The sequence below is a fragment of the Mustelus asterias genome, unplaced genomic scaffold, assembly GCF_964213995.1.
Source record: "Mustelus asterias unplaced genomic scaffold, sMusAst1.hap1.1 HAP1_SCAFFOLD_107, whole genome shotgun sequence".
NCBI lineage: Eukaryota > Metazoa > Chordata > Chondrichthyes > Carcharhiniformes > Triakidae > Mustelus > Mustelus asterias.
In genome coordinates this window covers 788,923-807,286 of record NW_027590151.1, presented here as the reverse complement: position 1 = coordinate 807,286, position 18,364 = coordinate 788,923, and the positions used below count along the sequence as shown (strand labels likewise).

General features: G+C 46.5%; 1 protein-coding gene across 1 annotated transcript; it reads right to left on the bottom strand.

Annotated features, from left to right (window-relative positions):
• Window positions 1-13,586: 13,586 nt before the first annotated feature.
• Window positions 13,587-17,301, bottom strand: LOC144484458 (uncharacterized). Its single transcript, XM_078202993.1, has 2 exons — window positions 17,230-17,301; window positions 13,587-14,954 (listed from the first exon to the last, which is right to left on the bottom strand). The coding sequence occupies exon 2, from the start codon at window positions 14,614-14,616 to the stop codon at window positions 14,026-14,028; it is 591 nt and encodes a 196-aa protein (XP_078059119.1). The 5' UTR covers window positions 14,617-14,954; window positions 17,230-17,301; the 3' UTR covers window positions 13,587-14,025.
• Between the last annotated feature and the right edge of the window lie 1,063 nt (window positions 17,302-18,364).

Sequence of the window (18,364 nt, the reverse complement as noted above, 5' to 3'; positions counted from 1 at the left end):
CAGGGGGAGATAAGAAAGACAGACACTCACTTTGGTCATTTCATGAGCACATCTTAGAAATCATAGAAATCATAGAAACTCTACAGTGCAGAAGGAGGCCATTCGGCCCATCGAGTCTGCACCGACCACAACCCCACCCAGGCCCTACCCCCACATATTTTACCCACTAATCCCTCTAACCTACGCATCCCAGGACTCTAAGGGGCAATTTTTTTTCACCTGGCCAATCAACCTAACCCGCACATCTTTGGACTGTGGGAGGAAACCGGAGCACCCGGAGGAAACCCACGCAGACACGAGGAGAATGTGCAAACTCCACACAGACAATGACCCGAGCCGGGAATCAAACCCGGGACCCTGGAGCTGTGAAGCAGCAGTGCTAACCACTGTGCTACCGTGCCACATCTGAGAGTTAAGAATGTGTGACATGATTTTGGGATACTGGAGTGAGTGTACAGATGTGATTTGTTACATGTGAAAAATAGCAAGCCTAAATTCATGGTGAGATGGAGTGAAGAGCGGGTCCCAAACACACACAGCTACTTGAGACACAGCAGGAGATGAAATGGTTCATGTGGCCAGGGGATTGAGACAACATTGTGACATCATCAACGCATTGACACACACTCCAGAGAGAAACTGAGTTCAAAACAATCAGGATCCAATTAAACACACTGCACAGGGACACAAAGTGAGGAAAATTAAAATAAAATGCGTAATATTATAGATTGAGACAATTAAGGGATTGGGAGAAATAATACAGAGTAAGAACTGTCCACAACTTGGATAGGGGTAAAGAGAGAGCTGGAGAATCTTTTACATCCATGCTTGATCTGTTGCTTGAAGCATCTGTCCTTATGTACGAGTAACCTAGAACTCACGATGCTCCTTCAGGAGTAGGAAAGATCGAGTAGATGTTACCCCAGGCGGGGCCAAAACAGAACTGGAAAATAACGGAGTGAAGTTGAGTGAGGGGTCAGAGAGAGAGTTCTCCTCCCCCTCAAGGTGTGGACTGTAAGAATCCTGGGGGACCCCCTACTTTGGGTTTTCTTGCTAATTAGTGAACATTAAATTCTCTGACTGGCTGTGTATTGATTTTGAATTTGATTGTTACACTTCTCCTGTTTTTATTCCTGTTGTGATTACACTCTAGGTAAGGATGGTTGACAGGTGACAGGATGGGAAATTGTGGTTTGGATCTTCATTGACCAAATGTTTTATTGATCTGAAAGGTGTAAAAGGGGCCAAACTTCAGCAGAAATCCAGCAGAGCTGAGAACAGACAACTTGCTGTGTGGGAGCAGGGAGATAAACAGCTCCCGGAGGACAGAGAAAACAAGAGTGCCTTGAATCCTGGATGACACCAGGGTGTCAAGGCCATCATGTTTTCACTGTTTGGCATGGGAATGCTGACTCCCTGTACCAGGGACGGAGCGTGGGAAGACAATTGTTTGAGAGTTTGACGTGGCTTGTGCGGGTACAGATGGTTCAATGACAGGTTTTGTAATTGGTCCGTTCAAATGTTAGCTGGGCAATGATTGGGTTAAATCAGTCTCCATAGACATTGTGATGTAAAAAAGTATGAGAAGGGATTCCCCGAGCACAGAGATTAGTCGAGGTTTTACATATTGCATTGACTGGTGCCATGGCATCTGGGGCAGAGCAGGGAGCGTTTCCGTGGAGATGCTGCTTCTACCCAAAGTGTAATGGTAATGCTGCTGCACTTTGATACGACTGCTCAGACATTAGCCTGTGTCAGCTCTTATTGATACTGAATAAAATCTAACCACTGTCACCAATAAGGGTTATCACTGGCAATCATTTCAGAGTTTGGGAAAAGGGGAGAAAGGATTAATTGACTCCCTGAACCCCATTTTCTAACATCGCTGTTTCAAATAATAAAGTCTCATCTCCCTCTCTGGCTCCTTTGCCAATTACCTTAGAGGGACTCACTTTCTGTTAAAGAGCCTGCCAACCCCTCTCACCCACTTTCCCTAAAGTGCATCAATCTCATCAGGAAAAGTCCAGTACAATCAAATATTTTTACTGATAAAAGTTTATTAATGAAACAGAACATGGTTAAAACAAACAGAAAATGACTTGAGGATCAAAGACAACCAGAGTAAAAGGATGTTCACAATGTTCTGGACACAAATGGTTTCTCTTCAGCTGCTCTGTCCCCTGTTCCTGTGACTCCCCGCTTTGGACACAGGGACACTGAACCCTGGGGGGTCACCATCAGCCCTGGTCACCTCCTCTGGTGCCTTGATTGGTTGGAGGCCCATTTCCCAGTCAGTTCTCCAGTACCTTCCTGTCTCTGTATTAGTGCGACCCCCAGGGCAGTTTCCCAACTGGGGTGCAGGCCCCGCTATTCTCAGCTAAATGCTGCCCTCAGCTCCATCGCCTGGCTGTCATTGACACGAGCAACAGAGACAGAAAGGTACCCCAGGCTCAAATGGGAAGTTGAAACTTGTGGGTCTAAATCAACACTTCAACATTTGTCAGTCAAATCCATGTTATTTACATTGGGAGTTTTTATGATGAGATTAATTGAAGTGTTCGGCCAGTCAGCAAACTCGAGAAGCACTGATTCCAGATTGTTCAATACTTCTACCTTGAATCACAAAAGCTTCTCACTTTATCCCCTTCCTGAACTGAATTCCATTATCCTGAGCAGCTGTGGGTGTCACCTCTCTGTGTAAACTCCTGCCCCTTTTTATAAGGCTCTCTCATTCCTTATTGTGGGTCAATTCTTTAATGGTTGAGGATCGCTCTGTGATGCAGTGAGTGTTTATCCGGTCAATCAATGTTTCTGATGTCAGTCGGAATGTCCATCGTTACTTTTCACCTGTTTCTCACTCTGTTTTATAAAAATAAAGTTTATAAACTTTTACAGAATGGTCAGCTTTAAGGTTTCTGTAGTTGGTGATGAGGTCAGCCAAAGGTCAAAGCCTTTCTCTTTTCTCCTTCCCGTTTAACTAAGGGGTTGTGGAATATTCCATTCAGGGGGAGGTGGTGGGAATGTCACTGGTCGAGTAATGCAGAGATCCAGGAAAGGATCTGGGGACAGGCAGCTGGTGGGATTTGAATTCAGTGAATCAATCTGGAATTATATAAAGTTAGTCTCAGTAACGGTGACCATGAAACTATCGACTGTTGTAAAAACCCATCCAGTTCACCCTATTAATGCTCCTATTAGGGAGGGAAATCTACCATCCTTACCCGGTCTGGCCTACATGTGAATCCAGACCCACACAGCGATGTGGGTGATTCTTAACTGTCCCTCTGAAATGGCCGAGCAAGTCACTCCGTTCAGGGGCAATTAGGAGCTGAGCAACGTGTGCTGGGGCTTTGCCAGCAGTGTCCACATCCCAGGAAAGAATAAAGAATATTCCACGGAAAGTGATGGGTGATTTGAAATGAATTGAAAGTCGGTCAGGAGGTGCTCGTATCGTCCAGAGCTGCTTTTCAATGGATCCTGTTTAAAATAAAAACACATCAGTGTGCCCCTTTCCCAGACACACTGACCTTGGAATATCACAATGCTGTTTTTAAACATTCCTATGTTAAAGAATCAGTCATTTAGAATTGTGAAACAGACAGAAATTAAATGTTCCGTTTTTCCTGGGATCCTCCTGTGCCTGGCACTGGTGTCCTGAACAAGGTGATTAACATTCTCTGGGTTAAAGGTTCCTCCTGGTTCTTGCTGTCTGTTGTGTCCTTTGTCACAGTCGGTACCAGGACATTTCTATTGAAAGGTTGTTAAGAAATTCCAGTGAATTCCAGCCCCTTGTGTAACGTTCCATTTGGTGTGCGTCAGATTCAGAGATGTCCACGTGTGTGTGAAAAGGGTTCTGGGTCAGGGTTTTAACCCTTCTTTACCCGTTAGTAACAATGAGCCCTGTATTCAATTCTAAAGTATAAAGTCCTCATTAGATATCAATTCTACCTGTTATCTACATTTCACCAACCAGTCTATATTTTCATCACAGGACTGCAGTGGGAGCACCGTCAACATCTTACTGACTTGATTGATTTTATCGAGGAGGTGACGAAGGTGATCGATGAGGGTAGAGCAGTGGATGTTGTGTACATGGATTTTAGTGAGGCTTTCGACAAGGTCCCTCATGGTCGGCTCATCCAGAAGATTAAGATGCATGGGATTCACGGTGACTTGGCCACTTGGATTCAGAATTGACTTGCCCATAGAAGTCAGAGAATAGCGGTGGAGGGTGTTTTTCTGACTGGAGGTCTGTGACTAGTGGTGTTCTGCAGGGATCCGTACTGGGACCTGCGCTATTTGTAATATATATAAATGACTTGGATGAAAACGTGGATGGGTGGGTTGGGAAGCTTGCAAACGTCACAAAACTAGATGGAGTTGTAGATAGTGTAGAAGGTTGTCAAAGGATACAGTGGGATGTAGATCAGCTGCAGATATGAGCGGAGAAATGGCAGATGGATTTTAATCCGGGCAAGTGTGAGTTGCTGCACTTTGGGAGATCAAATATTAAGGATAAGTATACAGTTAATGTACAGAGGGATCTTGGGGTTCAAGTCCAGAGCTCCCTGAAATTAGCCACACAAATATTTAGTCACTAAAGAAGGCATATGGCATGCTTGCCTTTATTGAGTACAAGAGTCAGCATGCCATGTTGCAGCTTTATAAAAGTTTGTTTGGGCTGCACTTAAAATATTGCGTTCAGTTCTGGTCGCCACATTACAGAAAGGATGCAGAGGCTTTGATGAGGGTGCAGAAGAGGTTTCCCAGGATGCTGCCTGGATTGGAGGTTGTGAGCGACTGACAAACGGGGGTTGTTTTCTCGATAGCGGTGGAGGGTGAGGGGAGACCTGATAGCAGTCTATAAAATAAGAGACATAGAATCTTTTCCCCAGAGTTGATATGTCGAATACCAGGGAGCATGCACTTAAGGTGAGACGGGGAAAGTTCAAAGGAGATGCGAGAGGTAAGTGTTTTTACACAGAGAGTGGTAGGTGTCTGGAATGCGCTGCTAGGAGTGGTGGTGGAGGCAGATACGATAGGGGCATTTAAGGGGGTTTTAAATAAGCACATGAATATGCAAGGAATAGAGGAATATGGACCAAGGGCAGGCAGAAAGGAATAGTTTAATTTGGCATCATGTTCGACACAACATGGTGGGCTGAAGGGTCTGTTCCTGTGCTGTGCTGTTCTACATTCTATTTGTGATCTCCATTTAGAAAAAGGAAATAGAGGCACTGGAGAAGGGGCAAGAAAGATTCACAAGAATAATCCCAGAACTGTAATCACTTGTGAACTCACTGGTGTTTCACCAAGTTTGCTGACTGAGTGAATCCCTTCCCAGTCAGAGCAGGTGACCAGCCTCTGCCTGGTGTGAACTCACTGGTGGGACATTAGTTCCCGAGAGCTTTTGAAGCCACGCCCACATTTAAAGGGTCTCTCCTGGGTGTGATGATGTTGTGTTTGGGCAGGCTGGATAACCGAGTAAATCCTTTCGCACACACCGAGCAGGTGAATGGTTTCTCCCCGGTGTGAACTCACTGGTGTTTCAGCAGTGTTGATGATATTCTAAACCTCCCTGAACAGTGAGAGCAGCTGAACGGCCTCTCCCCGGTGTGAATGTGCTCGGGGATCATCAGTTCCTGAGAGCTTTTGAAGCCGGCCTCTCAGGCAGAGCATTTAAAGGGGCTCTCCTTGGGGTGAGTGGCTTTGTGTTTCTGCAGGCTGGATGACTGAGTGAATCCCTTCCCACACACAGAGCAGGGGAATGGTCTCTCCCCAGTGTGAACTCGCTGATGTTCCCACAGGCTGGATGACCTTTTAAACCTCTTTGTGCAGTGAGAGCAGCTGAACGGTCTCTCCTCAGTGTGAATGCGCTGGTGGGACACCAGGTCCTGAGAGCTTTTGAATCCGCTCCCACAGTCAGAGCATTTAAACGGTCTCTCATTAGTGTGAGTGACTTTGTGTCTGCGCAGGTGGGATGAAGTAGTGAATCCCTTCCCACACACCGAGCAGGTGAATGGTCTCTCCCCGGTGTGAACTCGATGGTGTTTCAGCAGGTTGTATGATGTTCTAAATATCTTTGTGCAGAGAGAGCAGCTGAACGATCTCTCCTCAGTGTGAATGCGCTGGTGGGACATCAGATCCTGAGAGCTTTTGAAGCCATTCCCACAGTCAGAGCATTTAAATGGTCGCTCACTGGTGTGAGTGGCTTTGTGTTTCTGCAAGCTGCATGACTGAGTGAATCCCTTCTCACACACAGAGCAGGTGAATGGCCTCTCCCCGGTGTGAACTCGCTGGTGAATCTGCAGATTGGATGAAGTTCTAAATCTCATTGAGCAGTGAGAGCAGCTGAACGGTCTCTCCTCAGTGTGAATGCGCTGGTGGGACACCAGATCCTGAGAGCTTTTGAATCCGCTCCCACAGTCAGAGCATTTAAACGGTCTCTCATTGGTGTGAGTGAGATTGTGTCTGCACAGGTTTGATGAATGAGTGAATCCCTTCCCACACACCGAGCAGGTGAATGGTCTCTCCCCGGTGTGAACTCGTTGGTGTCTCCGCAGGTCGGATGAAGTTCTAAACTTCTTTGTGCAGTGAGAGCAGCTGAACGGTCTCTCCTCAGTGTGAATGCGCTGGTGAATCATCAGTTCCCGAGAACTTTTGAAACCACTCCCACAGTCAGAGCATTTAAATGGTCTCTCATTGGTGTGAGAGAGATTGTGTTTCTGCAGGCTGGATAACTGAGCGAATCCCTTCCCACACACAGAGCAGGTGAACGGCCTCTCCCCAGTGTGAACTCCCTGGTGTGTTTGTAAATGGGATGACTGAGTGAATCCCTTCCCGCACACAGAGCAGGTGAATGGTCTCTCCCCAGTGTGAACTCGCTGGTGTATCTTCAGGTTGGATGAAGTTCTAAATCTCTTTGTGCAGTGAGAGCAGCTGAACGGTCTCTCCTCAATGTGAGCGCGCTGGTGGGACAGCAGTTCCCCAGAGCTTTTGAAACCGCTCCCACAGTCAGAGCATTTAAATGGTCTCTCATTGGTGTGAGTGAGATTGTGTTTCTGCAGGCTGGATAACTGACTGAATCCCTTCCCACACACACAGCAGGTGAATGGCCTCTCCCCAGTGTGAACTCGTTGGTGTCTCTGCAGATTAGGTAAGTCAGTGAATCCCTTCCCACACACAGAGCAGGTGAACGGCCTCTCCCCAGTGTGACTGCGTTGATGAATTTCCAGTAGAGATGGGAACCTGAATCCCTTCCCACATTTCCCACATTTCCACGGTTTCTCCATGGTTCGGGTGTCCTTGTGACTCTCCAGGTTAAACAATCAGTTAAATCTCACACAGAACACAGGTACAGTCTCTCCCGCTGTGAATGCTGCGATGTATTTTCAGGCTGTGTAACTGGTTAAAGCTCTTTCCACACTCAGTGCACTGGAACACTCTCACTCGGGTGTGTGTATCTCAGTGCATTCCTAGTCACAGCGATGTTTACAATCTTTTGAAGCCAAGAGGCCAAACAAACATTTCTCTTGCTAGCTTCAAAAGCCGATGATATTCAGGTCCCAAGAAATCAAGTCACTCTGTCAGATCTCGATGTGATGTTGGAGATTTCTGTCTGATTTCTCCTTGTCTAATATCCTGTAAGTCAATTTAGAAAAAAAGAAATCGCAATTCAGAATATGATCGAAATTCAAATCTACATTTCTAGTTTATGGAGCATTCATTAAAGACACAGTCATGGAGCATTAAACTTGCCGAGCAGGGCCTCCCGTATCAGCACACAGGCAGCTGCTTTGTGAGACTGCCGGCAGTACGGACAAGTCAGAGATAAGGGTGTCCTCAGAAGTGGGATTCATTGTGAAAGCTCAGGGACGGTTGATAAGATGCAGCAATTCTATGATTCTAATGAACGTTCTTTCCTCTCCCATTCCCCAAAAGCTGTAAATCTCCATCCCACACACTCTCCCTCCATTCTCACTCTGCTGTATCTAATATTCACCCTCCCAATTCTCCTGAAGGTGCTGATTGAGGCTGATTGACAGATCCATGCTCACTGCTTCCTGTCCAGCACAGAAATCAGAACAAATAGGAGCTGCAGTCAGCATTCGGCCCATCGAGTCTGCTCAACCATTCATTCAGATTATTGGTTGATCTACCTCTGCATTATTTTCCCCACACTGTCCCCCATATCCATCGATATCTTCAATATCTAGAAACCTATCAATCCCTCTCTTGAAAATTCTTGATGACTGAGGCTCTATAGTCCTCTGGGGTAGAGAATCCAAAACATCACCACATCCTTGAGTGAAGAAATCCTTCCTCATCTGAGCTTTCTCTCCATTTTCCAGCCTGTTCCCAATAATTATTGACTCCCTTATCATTCAAAAACTGTCTAACTCATCCTTGAATACATTCAATCCCTCCACTGGTCCCTATGGAAGAGAAATCTTGATACTAACAATTCTCTGAGGGAAGAGATTGTTGGAAATATATAATATAGCTGCAGTCCAAAATTACACAGCCAGATATAATAAGTGTATTTTATTACAGAGCTATAAATAATATATCTAATCTGTACCATATAACAGGGAAGCGGAAAGCCTCGTGGTATTATCGCTAGACTATTAATCCAGAAATTTAGCTGATGTTCTGGGGACCCAGGTTTGAATCCTGCCACGGCAGATGGTGGAATTTGAATTTAAAAACAAAATCTAGAACTAAGAATCTACTGATGACCATGAAATCATTGTTGATTGACCAGAAAAACCCATTTGGTTCATTAATGTGCTTTAGGGAAGGAAATCTGCCGTCCTTACCCAGTCTGGCCTACATGTGACTCCAGAGCCACAGTAATGTGGTTGACTCTCAACCATCCTCCGAAATGGCCCAGCGAGCCATTCAGTTCAAGGGGCAATTAGGGATGGGCAATAAATGCTGGCCCAGCCGGCAATGCCCGTGTCCCAAGGATGAATTAAAAACAACATCAGACACGTCTCTGTCCGATATTAGTTTACTGTCCCCTTTAATATATTTCAGAAATTAGATGGGCACATGAAGGAAATAAACTCGCAGGGGAAAGGGAATATAGAAAGGGAATGGGACTGACTGGATTGTTCTACAGAGAGTCGGCATGGATTCGAGTTACTGAATGGACTCCTTCTGCGCTGTAATGACTCGATGAGTGGAAATATATAACATAGCTTCAGTGTTACATTACAAGATGAGAAATAATAATAAATGTACTTTGTTACAGAACCATAAATAATATACCAAATCTACAATATAACAACACTAGGCATATCTCTGTCCTATATTAATTTATTGTTCTTTTAAATGTCAGCCATCTCCTCAGGAAACCAGACCTTTAATTGTGAACATTAGGAAAGGGACTTTTTAGCCAGACAAATCAATGTGTCAAGCTGAGGGAGCAAAGGATCTCAATGTCTTTAAGAGAAATTGCAGTGTTAATATAAGCCTTACTTGAGACTAATAAATAAACTTTAAACTTTAGGGGCGGCACGGTAGCACAGTGGTTAGCACTGCTGCTTCACAGCTCCAGGGTCCCGGGTTCGATTCCCGGCTCGGGTCACTGTCTGTGTGGAGTTTGCACATTCTCCTCGTGTCTGCGTGGGTTTCCTCCGGGTGCTCCGGTTTCCTCCCACAGTCCAAAGATGTGCGGGTTAGGTTGATTGGCCAGGTTAAAAATTGCCCCTTAGAGTTCTGAGATGCGTGGATTAGCGGGTAAATATGTGGGGGTAGGGCCTGGGTGGGATTGTGGTCGGTGCAGACTCGATGGGCCGAATGGCCTCCTTCTGCACTGTAGGGTTTCTATGAGTTCTATAATATAAACTACCCAATTCTCCTGAAGGTGCTAATTAATGCTGATCGACACTCACCATTTCATGTTCCTGACAGATCATAAGAAATAGTTAGAAATTCAGCCCACCAAGCTGTTCAATTGAATTTTTTTTATTCATTCATGGGACATGGATGTTGCTGGCTGGCCAGCATTTATTACCCATCCCCAGTAGCCCTTGGAGGGCAGTTGAGAGTCAACCACATTGTTGTGGCTTTGGAGTCACATGAAGGCCAGACCAGTTAAGGATGGCAGATTTCATTCCCTGAAGGACATTCGTGAACCAGATAGGTTTTTCCGACAATCGAAAGGGTTTCATGGTCATCAGGAATTTCTTAATTCCAGATATTTTTAATTGAATTCAAATTCCACCAGCTGCTGTGGGGTGGGATTGTTGTCGGTGCAGACTCGATGGGCTGAATGGCCTCCTTCTGTACTGTAGGATTTCTATGATTCTATGGCAGGATTCAAACCCGGGTCCCCAGAACATTAGCTGAGTTTCTGAATTAATAGTCCAGCAATAATACCACAAGGCCATCGTCTCCCCATCAAGATCATGGCTGATCTGATTGTGATCTTAACTCCACTTTTCTTCCTGTCACCCTTGACTCCCTTTTCGATCAGAATTCTCTGTATTTTGAGTATATTTAATGATGCAGCCTCCACTGCTCTCTGGGGAAGAGAATTGCAAAGACTAACGGCCCTCTGAGGGAAGACATTTCTCCTCCTCGCCATCAGAAATGGGGGACCCTTTATTTTGACAATCTGCCGACTAATTCTGGAATCCCCAACATTGGAAACATCCTCTCTTCATCTATACTAATCACTACCTCACAATCTGATGTCAATACTATGATCACCTCTAAACTCCAGTCAATACAGGCCCAAACTTTCCTCACAAAACAATCCCTTCATCCCAGCTATCAGCCTGCAGATCCTTCTCTGAACTGACAATGACAGAGAGGTGATCAGGGAGGGCAGAGGTGAAACAAAGCAATGGATGGACATGGATTCAGATCCACAGTAACGGAGTCACACCAGCCCCAGAGACGTGGAACGAGAGTACAGATAACAGAGCACAGGACGAAAATTCAAAATTATAGGTAAATGTTCAATAATACTCACCTCTGAAACAATTTCACTATTTTCTCATTTAAAACCTGCGGCTGGAAAGATGTCAGAAGCACTGGAATCAGAGAAAAATTGCAATCTTCAAATGTTCCAACTCCCTGCAAAAGGAGATTACAAGAGTCATGTGTCAATTGTGGCTTGAAATTAAGAAACACACATTTTTTGGGGGGTTTGAGATTGCTGTAAAAATCCTCTTCTTCTAACCATCTGTAAAAGGAGATTCCAAAATCACAGAATCTCTGCAGTGCAGAAGGAGACCTTTTAGCCCATCGAGTCTGCACCAAGTTTCTAACAGAGCTCCTTTACTCAGGCCCTATCCCTGTAACCTGATGTACATACATCACTAATCTTTTCCTTCCCGCTCATCTTGGGACACAAAGGGACAATTTAGCATGGTCGACCAACCCACTCTTTGGAGTGTGGGAGGAAACGAGAGCACCCAGAGGAAACCCACACAGACAGAGGGAGAATGTGCAAACTCCATACAGACAATTACCCGAGGCTGGAATTGAACCGGGTCTCTGGCGCTATGAGACAGAAGTGCTAACCACTGTGTCACCTCCAACAATTCTTTGTCAATCCTGAATCCACATAACATTCTCCCCTCCTGTTTTCTGGCATAAGATTACTTAAGATGGAAAATACTTGCATTGGAAGCAATTCAGACGAGGTTCACTCGCTGATTTCGGGCATGAAGGGGTCTGTTTTATGAGGAAAGTTTAGGAGGGGTGCATCTGTGCTCATTGGATTTTAGATAAATGAGATGTGATTTTTGGAGTGAAATTAAGACTGTGACCTTTGAAAGTTAATGCGTACATGACTACAGGGCTGTGCCCAGCAGTTATCCTGTGGTTAACAAAGATCATTCTGTTGCTGACTAAATAACGAACTAACCTTTGAGCTACATCCTGTTATTGTATAAAAAATACGGAACAGACAAAAAAAACCAGACCGCGAGGTCCTGATGGTCAGCTTAGCTTAAGATAAAGGGGAACCGAAACAAAAAGTTGTGGGTTTTTGTTAACAGTTGTTTTTGAAGGAATGTGATTGGAGGTCAATTATTGCGAGGGGAGCCCAATTGGCTAAGTACAGGTAACCACCCAAAGCTAATGACGAAGTAACCGCTAATGTCTGTATGATCAAAGTGTATAAAAGACGGCGAGCCGCCGCTGCAAATTGAGAAGGTGAAAGGCAGCATCCATTAACCCGGCCTGTCAGTCAATGACTCAAACATTGTCTCTCCTGGTCACCCAAATCCTGAAGCTCTGCCCACTGACCGCGCATGCGCTCTGGTCCCCGCTAAACAAAGATGGCGGCCGCGGCACTGGGCCTGGTCCCGGATAAAATCCACGGAGCTGCAAACCCGGGACCGGAAGGCTCTTATTCAGACCTTGCGGCCTACAGCAGATGTTTGTGAAGCCTCTGTTTCCTCCCCACCCCGACTCCCGGCTCCATTCCTCCCTCCGCCCCACCGATTCCCACCCCTTGAAATAAGCGTCTCCAGCACTCGCAGGGCTCCGAGCAAAGTGACACTGCGCATGCGCCAGATACAGCACTGCGCTTGCGCACCGGGCTCCTGTGCAGTGAATAGGGCACTGTCACAGCCGCAACGAATGCTGGGTAATAACCGCCATTGAAACCTCATGCAATTAATTCATAATAACGTTGTAAGCATTTGAGGTAAATTAATGAAATATTGAGAATTGGTACATTGCTGTGCTCCATTTCTCAAAGTTCTGCTGCAGGACCATGCAATGGTTTCAAAGCTTTTATACCGTTTCCCCTCTCACTCCTCCTTTTATGGTGCTGATTCTGGCTGGGTTCAATCGCACAGTCACTGGTTCTTCTCTCTCTCCCTGATACTGAATATTCACTGTTTTAGAGAATGATACAGCATAAATAGAAACCATTTGGCCCATTATGTCTCTGCTGGCTCTCTGGAAGATCTATCCAATTAATTCCACAGCCCAGCTCGTCGAGTCAGAACAATGCATATCTGCTGTAGTAATCTGAGACCTTAATGGAAAAGGGTTTCCACAGTTAAGCATACCAGGTGGCTGGTAGAATGTAATTAAATGTTTCTGCAGATCCCATATACTGCAGTGACATTATCCTAAAGGGCCAAGGGAGTATTCCAGTGTGTTAACCGGAATACTACAGGGCACAACCTCAGGCTAAAGGGACGATCCTTTAAAACAGAGATTAGGAGGAATTTCTTCAGCCAGAGAGTGGTGAATCTGTTGGAACTCTTTGCCACAGAAGACTGATGTGACTGTGCAATATTTCACTTCTTTGTTTCGCTTCCTTTCATCATTTAATTTCATAATGGACACGGCACTGCGAAGAAGTCAGTAAGAATTGTCAGCAAGGATTAATCAGCACTTTTTAATTGGAGATGTTAATCAGTGGAACATTTCAGACACTGAATTGTACATTTTGTATCAAAGATCAATTTAGGACTGAATTTGGGCGGCACGGTAGCACAGTGGTTAGCACTGCTGCTTCACAGCTCCAGGGACCTGGGTTCGATTCCCGGCTCGGGTCACTGTCTGTGTGGAGTTTGCACATTCTCCTTGTGTCTGCGTGGGTTTCCTCCGGGTGCTCCGGTTTCCTCCCACAGTCCAAAGATGTGTGGGTTAGGTTGATTGGCTATGCTAAAAATTGCCCTTAGTGTCCTGGGATGCGTAGGTTAGAGAGATTAGTGGGTAAATATGTAGGGATATGGGGGTAGGGCCTGGGTGGGATTGTGGTCGGTGCAGACTCGATGGGCCGAATGGCCTCTTTCTGTGCTGTAGGATTTCTAAGATTCTTCTAAGATTCTGAAAACTTCATAACTTTTCTTGCAACTAAACTTCTGCTGAGGGTTCTTGAATTGAGGAGAAAGATCACAGATGGCGATTTTAAAAAGGGACAAAACAGCCCAAAAATCGTGACATCTCCAGATTCTAGCGAGTTATCGGATTGTTAACATCAGCAGAATCAAACCAGATATTGTCAGACTATCGATCCTGAATGTTTTTAACAGCAGCAAACAGTCACTTGTGAATTTGCTGGTGTCTCAACAGACGTTGTGACTGAGTGAACCCCTCCCCACACACGGAGCAGGTGAACGGTCTCCCCCCGGTGTGAACTCGCCGATGTGACAGCAGTTGGGATGACCAAGGGAATCCCTTCCCACACACGGAGCAGGTGAACGGCTTCTCCCCAGTGTGAGTGTGTTGGTGTTTATTGAGGTCGGTTGACTGCCTGAAACTTTCTCCACAGGTGGTGCACCTGAATGGATCCTCCTTCGTGTGCATTCGGTGGTGTGACTGGATAGCGAATATCTGAGTGAATCCCATCCCACACACAAAGCAAATGAATGGTTTGGCACCCGTGTGAATCCGCTGGTGTTCAGTGAGAAGGGATGAAGTCTGGAATTTCTCTCCACAGGTTGTGCAGCTGAATGGCTTCTTCACAGCGTGAACCCGCTGGTGTAACCGAAGGGCAGCTGACTGAGTGAATCTCCTCTCACACACGGAACAGCTGACTGGCTTCTCCCCAGTGTGAACGCGTCGATGGATTTCCAGCCGGGATGAAGAATTGTATCCTTTACCACAGTCCTCACATTTCCACGATTTCTCCATGGTGCCAGTTTCCTTGTCACTCTCCAGGTTGCAGAATCAGTTGAACACACACAGAGTACGTGTAGTTACTCCCCGCTGCGAGCGGTCTGATGTTTTTACAGGCTGTTTAACGAGTTAAAGATCTTTCACGGTTAGTGCTCTGCAGCACTCTCATTCCAGGATGTGTTTTGATGCTTTTCCCGTCACACTGATGTTTGAAATGGTCTCACAGACAAACATTGCTCCTTCCAAATTCAAACACTGATGATGTTGGCTGTGGTGAACTGAGTGATTCTGTCAGATCATTCTGTGATGTTCAGTTTGAGCTTACTGTCTATAAATCCACACACTCTAATTTCCTGGAAAAAGGAGTTTACAAAATTTATAAATAGAGAAATTCTGAACAGAATTACATTTTTCATGATACATCTGTCTTTATTTGTGCCTTGAAAACAGTGACTACTCATCCCACACACTCTCCCCAGGCTAACTATCTGTCCCATATTTAACAGGATTGATCTGTATTTGAGTCCACTGTCCCAGGCTTTCTCATTGCATACAACCCCATCCCTCACTGTTTCCATGTTCCCACAACTCTGGCAGACGCCACTTCCACACAGCCTGACCTCAGTTCTGGCAAGACCCATCCACCATTCATTTGGACTCCAGGGCAGGCTGTACCATAATTTTCACCATGAGAGTTGATCAGCCTGCTAAATCCATCACACCATCTTCACAATTCCTTTCCTTACTTGCAGATTCCACCCCCTCCCTCTGGGGTGGCACAGTGTTTAGCACTGCTGCCTCACAGCGCCAGGGCCCCGAGTTTGATTCCGGCCTCAGGCGATTGTCTGTGTGGAGTCTGCATGTTCTCTCCGTGTCTGTGTGGGTTTCCTCTGGCTGCTCCAGTTTCCTCCCACAGTCCAAAGATGTGCAGGTTAGGTTGATTGGCTATGTTAAATTGCCCCTGAGCATCAGGGGGACAAGCAGGGTAAATACCTGGGGTTACGGGGATGGGGACTAGATGGGATGTTGTTGGTGCATGCTCGATGGGCTGAATGGCCTCCTTCTACACTGCAGGTGTTCTATGATTCTAATAGGGCTGGTTTCAGTTCTCAAGTCCTGTGCAGAGTGAAAATAAAATGAATCAATTATCAATAATTTTCTCTCCTGGACACTGAGACCATGAAACCCCTCCCACTCTGTTTCTTTGCCAAACTCGGGAGCTGCAGCTTTTTATTGGGGGTGTTGGGGCCTCCAGTGGGTGTTTGTTAATCCTCGCTGCCCACTTCTCAGGGTTTCCTTCCTTCCCAGAGATCAGAGTCCTCATTGATTTGATGCCAAAGTGTACCCTCTTATTTAGGGGCAGCATTGTGGCACAGGGCAGCACAGTGGCACAGTGTTTAGATTGCTGCCTCACAGAGCCAGGGACCCGGGTTTGATTCCTGGCTTGGGTCACTCTCTGTATGGAGTCTGCACGTTCTCCCCGTATCTGCGTGGGTTTCCTCCGGGTGCTCCAGTTTCCTCCCACAGTCCAAAGCTGTGCCTCCAATCCATTGACTCTGTCTACACTTCCTGCTGCCTCGGCAAAGCAGCCAGCATAATTAAGGACCTCATGCATTCCGGACATTCTCTCTTCCATCTTTATCGGTCGGGAAAAAGATACAAAAGTCTGAGGTCACGTACCAACTGACTCAAGAACAACTTCTTCCCTGCTGTTGTCAGACTTTTGAATGGGCTTACCTTGCATTAAGTTGATTTTTCTCTACACTCGAGCTGTAACTGTAACACTACATTCTGCACGCTCTCATTTCCTTCTCTATGAACGGTATGTTTAGTCTGTATCGTGCACACAAAACAGTACTTTTCACTGTATGTTAATATGTGACAATAATAAATCAAATCAAAGAATGGTGAATGGGTCTTGCCAGAACTGAGGTCAGGCTGTGTAAGGCTGGCATCTCCCAGAGTTGTGGAAACATACAAACAGTGAGGGATGGGGTTGTGGTCGGTGCAGACTCGATGGGCCGAATGGCCTCCTTCTGCACTGTCGGGATTCTATGATTTATTGTCTTCCTCCTCCATCCTCTGTGAACTATCCTCCAGTGGCTGAGCCAGGATGGGGCCGTTAACCTGGGCCTGTTCCCGGGAGGGAGGGAGGGAGAAGCCCCGCAGCTGCAAACCAGGGAGCTGACAATGATTCTGAAGGGTTTGCGGATCCACAAAGTGTTTCCAAATCCTCCCAGCCACCGCCTAACGCTGACTCCGCTTCTCCGGGACAAACAAGCGCCAAGGACAGCAATGACACTGCGCATGCTCCACATCACAATGCCCCGGGGAGTGATGGACGGCAGCTCCGAAGACGGGGCGGGGCTGGAGGACCGAGTGGAAGCGGCTGGTCCTCCAACCAATCGGAGTGAATGAGGGGCCGGGCTGAGCCTGGAACTCCCTCTGTCTGCGCACGCGCTCGGCCGCACGCTGTGCCGTCTCAAGATGGCGGCTATTCATCTGGGCCTGTCTGAGAGAAAAGCCCGAGCAGCTGTCATCGGACTTTAATACCGAATCCGAGCTTTGTATTAGGCACCTGGGGCCTATACAGCATGTCTTATGAAGCCTCCAAACCAACGCACCCACCGGCTCCGTCTCTCATTCTTGATTTATCCGGCGGTATCTCCCGGGCTGATAATTCCCACAACCGCCTCAATCTAGCTGTGAGCGGCACTACGCATGCTCCAGATCACAATGGTGGGGGGGGCGGGGGGGGGGCGCCCCTTTTTCACTCCCCTCATTCACTCCGATTGGCTGGAGGACCAGGCTGTCCCGCTCGGTCCTCCAGCCCCGCCCCTCATTCACTCCGATTGTCTGGTCACTGGAGATAAATCGGGGAAACAAAACAGGATTTTAACCTCCTGAAGCCAATTCAAGTCTGAGATGAAGAGGAATTTCTTCTCTCAGAGCGTTGTGAGTCTTTGGAATTCCTTGCCAGAGAGAGCTATGGGAGCAAAATCCTTGTGGTATATTTAAGGCTGAGTTAGATTTTTGATCAATAAGGGAATCAGGGGTTATGGGGAAAGGGCAGGAAAGTGGATGTGAAGAATGTTGGGTCAGCCATGATCCTATTGAATGCTGGAGCAGGCTTGAGGGGCCGATCTGCCTTCTCCTGTTCCTATTTCTTTTTATCTTAATCATGGAATCCTACAGCGCAAAAGGAAGCCCATCGAGTCTGCACCGACCACAATCCCACCTAGGCCCTATCCCCATAACCCCATGCATTTACCCTAGTAGCCCCCCTGATACTAAGGGGCAATTTAGCATGGCCAATCCACCTAACCCGCACATCTTTGGAGTGTGGGAGAAAACTGGAGCACCCGGAGGAAACCCACACAGAGAGAATGTGCAAATGACACACAGACAGTGACCCAAGCTGGGAATTGAATCCGGGTCCCTGGCGCTGAGGCAGCCGTGCTAACCACTGTGCCACCTGAGGATTCTGAGGTTAATTATAGCATGCGTGTTGATGTCTACCTGTCGTGTCAAATTCAGTCTTTCCTGGGATTCCTACCACCATGTTGGCACATTTACTGTTGAAGCCTTTGGGAACATTGTTTTTTTTTCCACAACAAGTCACAGGATTAATACTTGTATCTTAATAATGCTCCATAATTCTGAACTAGGGGAGCTGGACTAATGTACGGTCAGTATAACACAAAAGGTTTGGGTTCAATTCTCATTCCAGCTGAGGTAGACACAGGAGCTGCCCGAGAGTGGG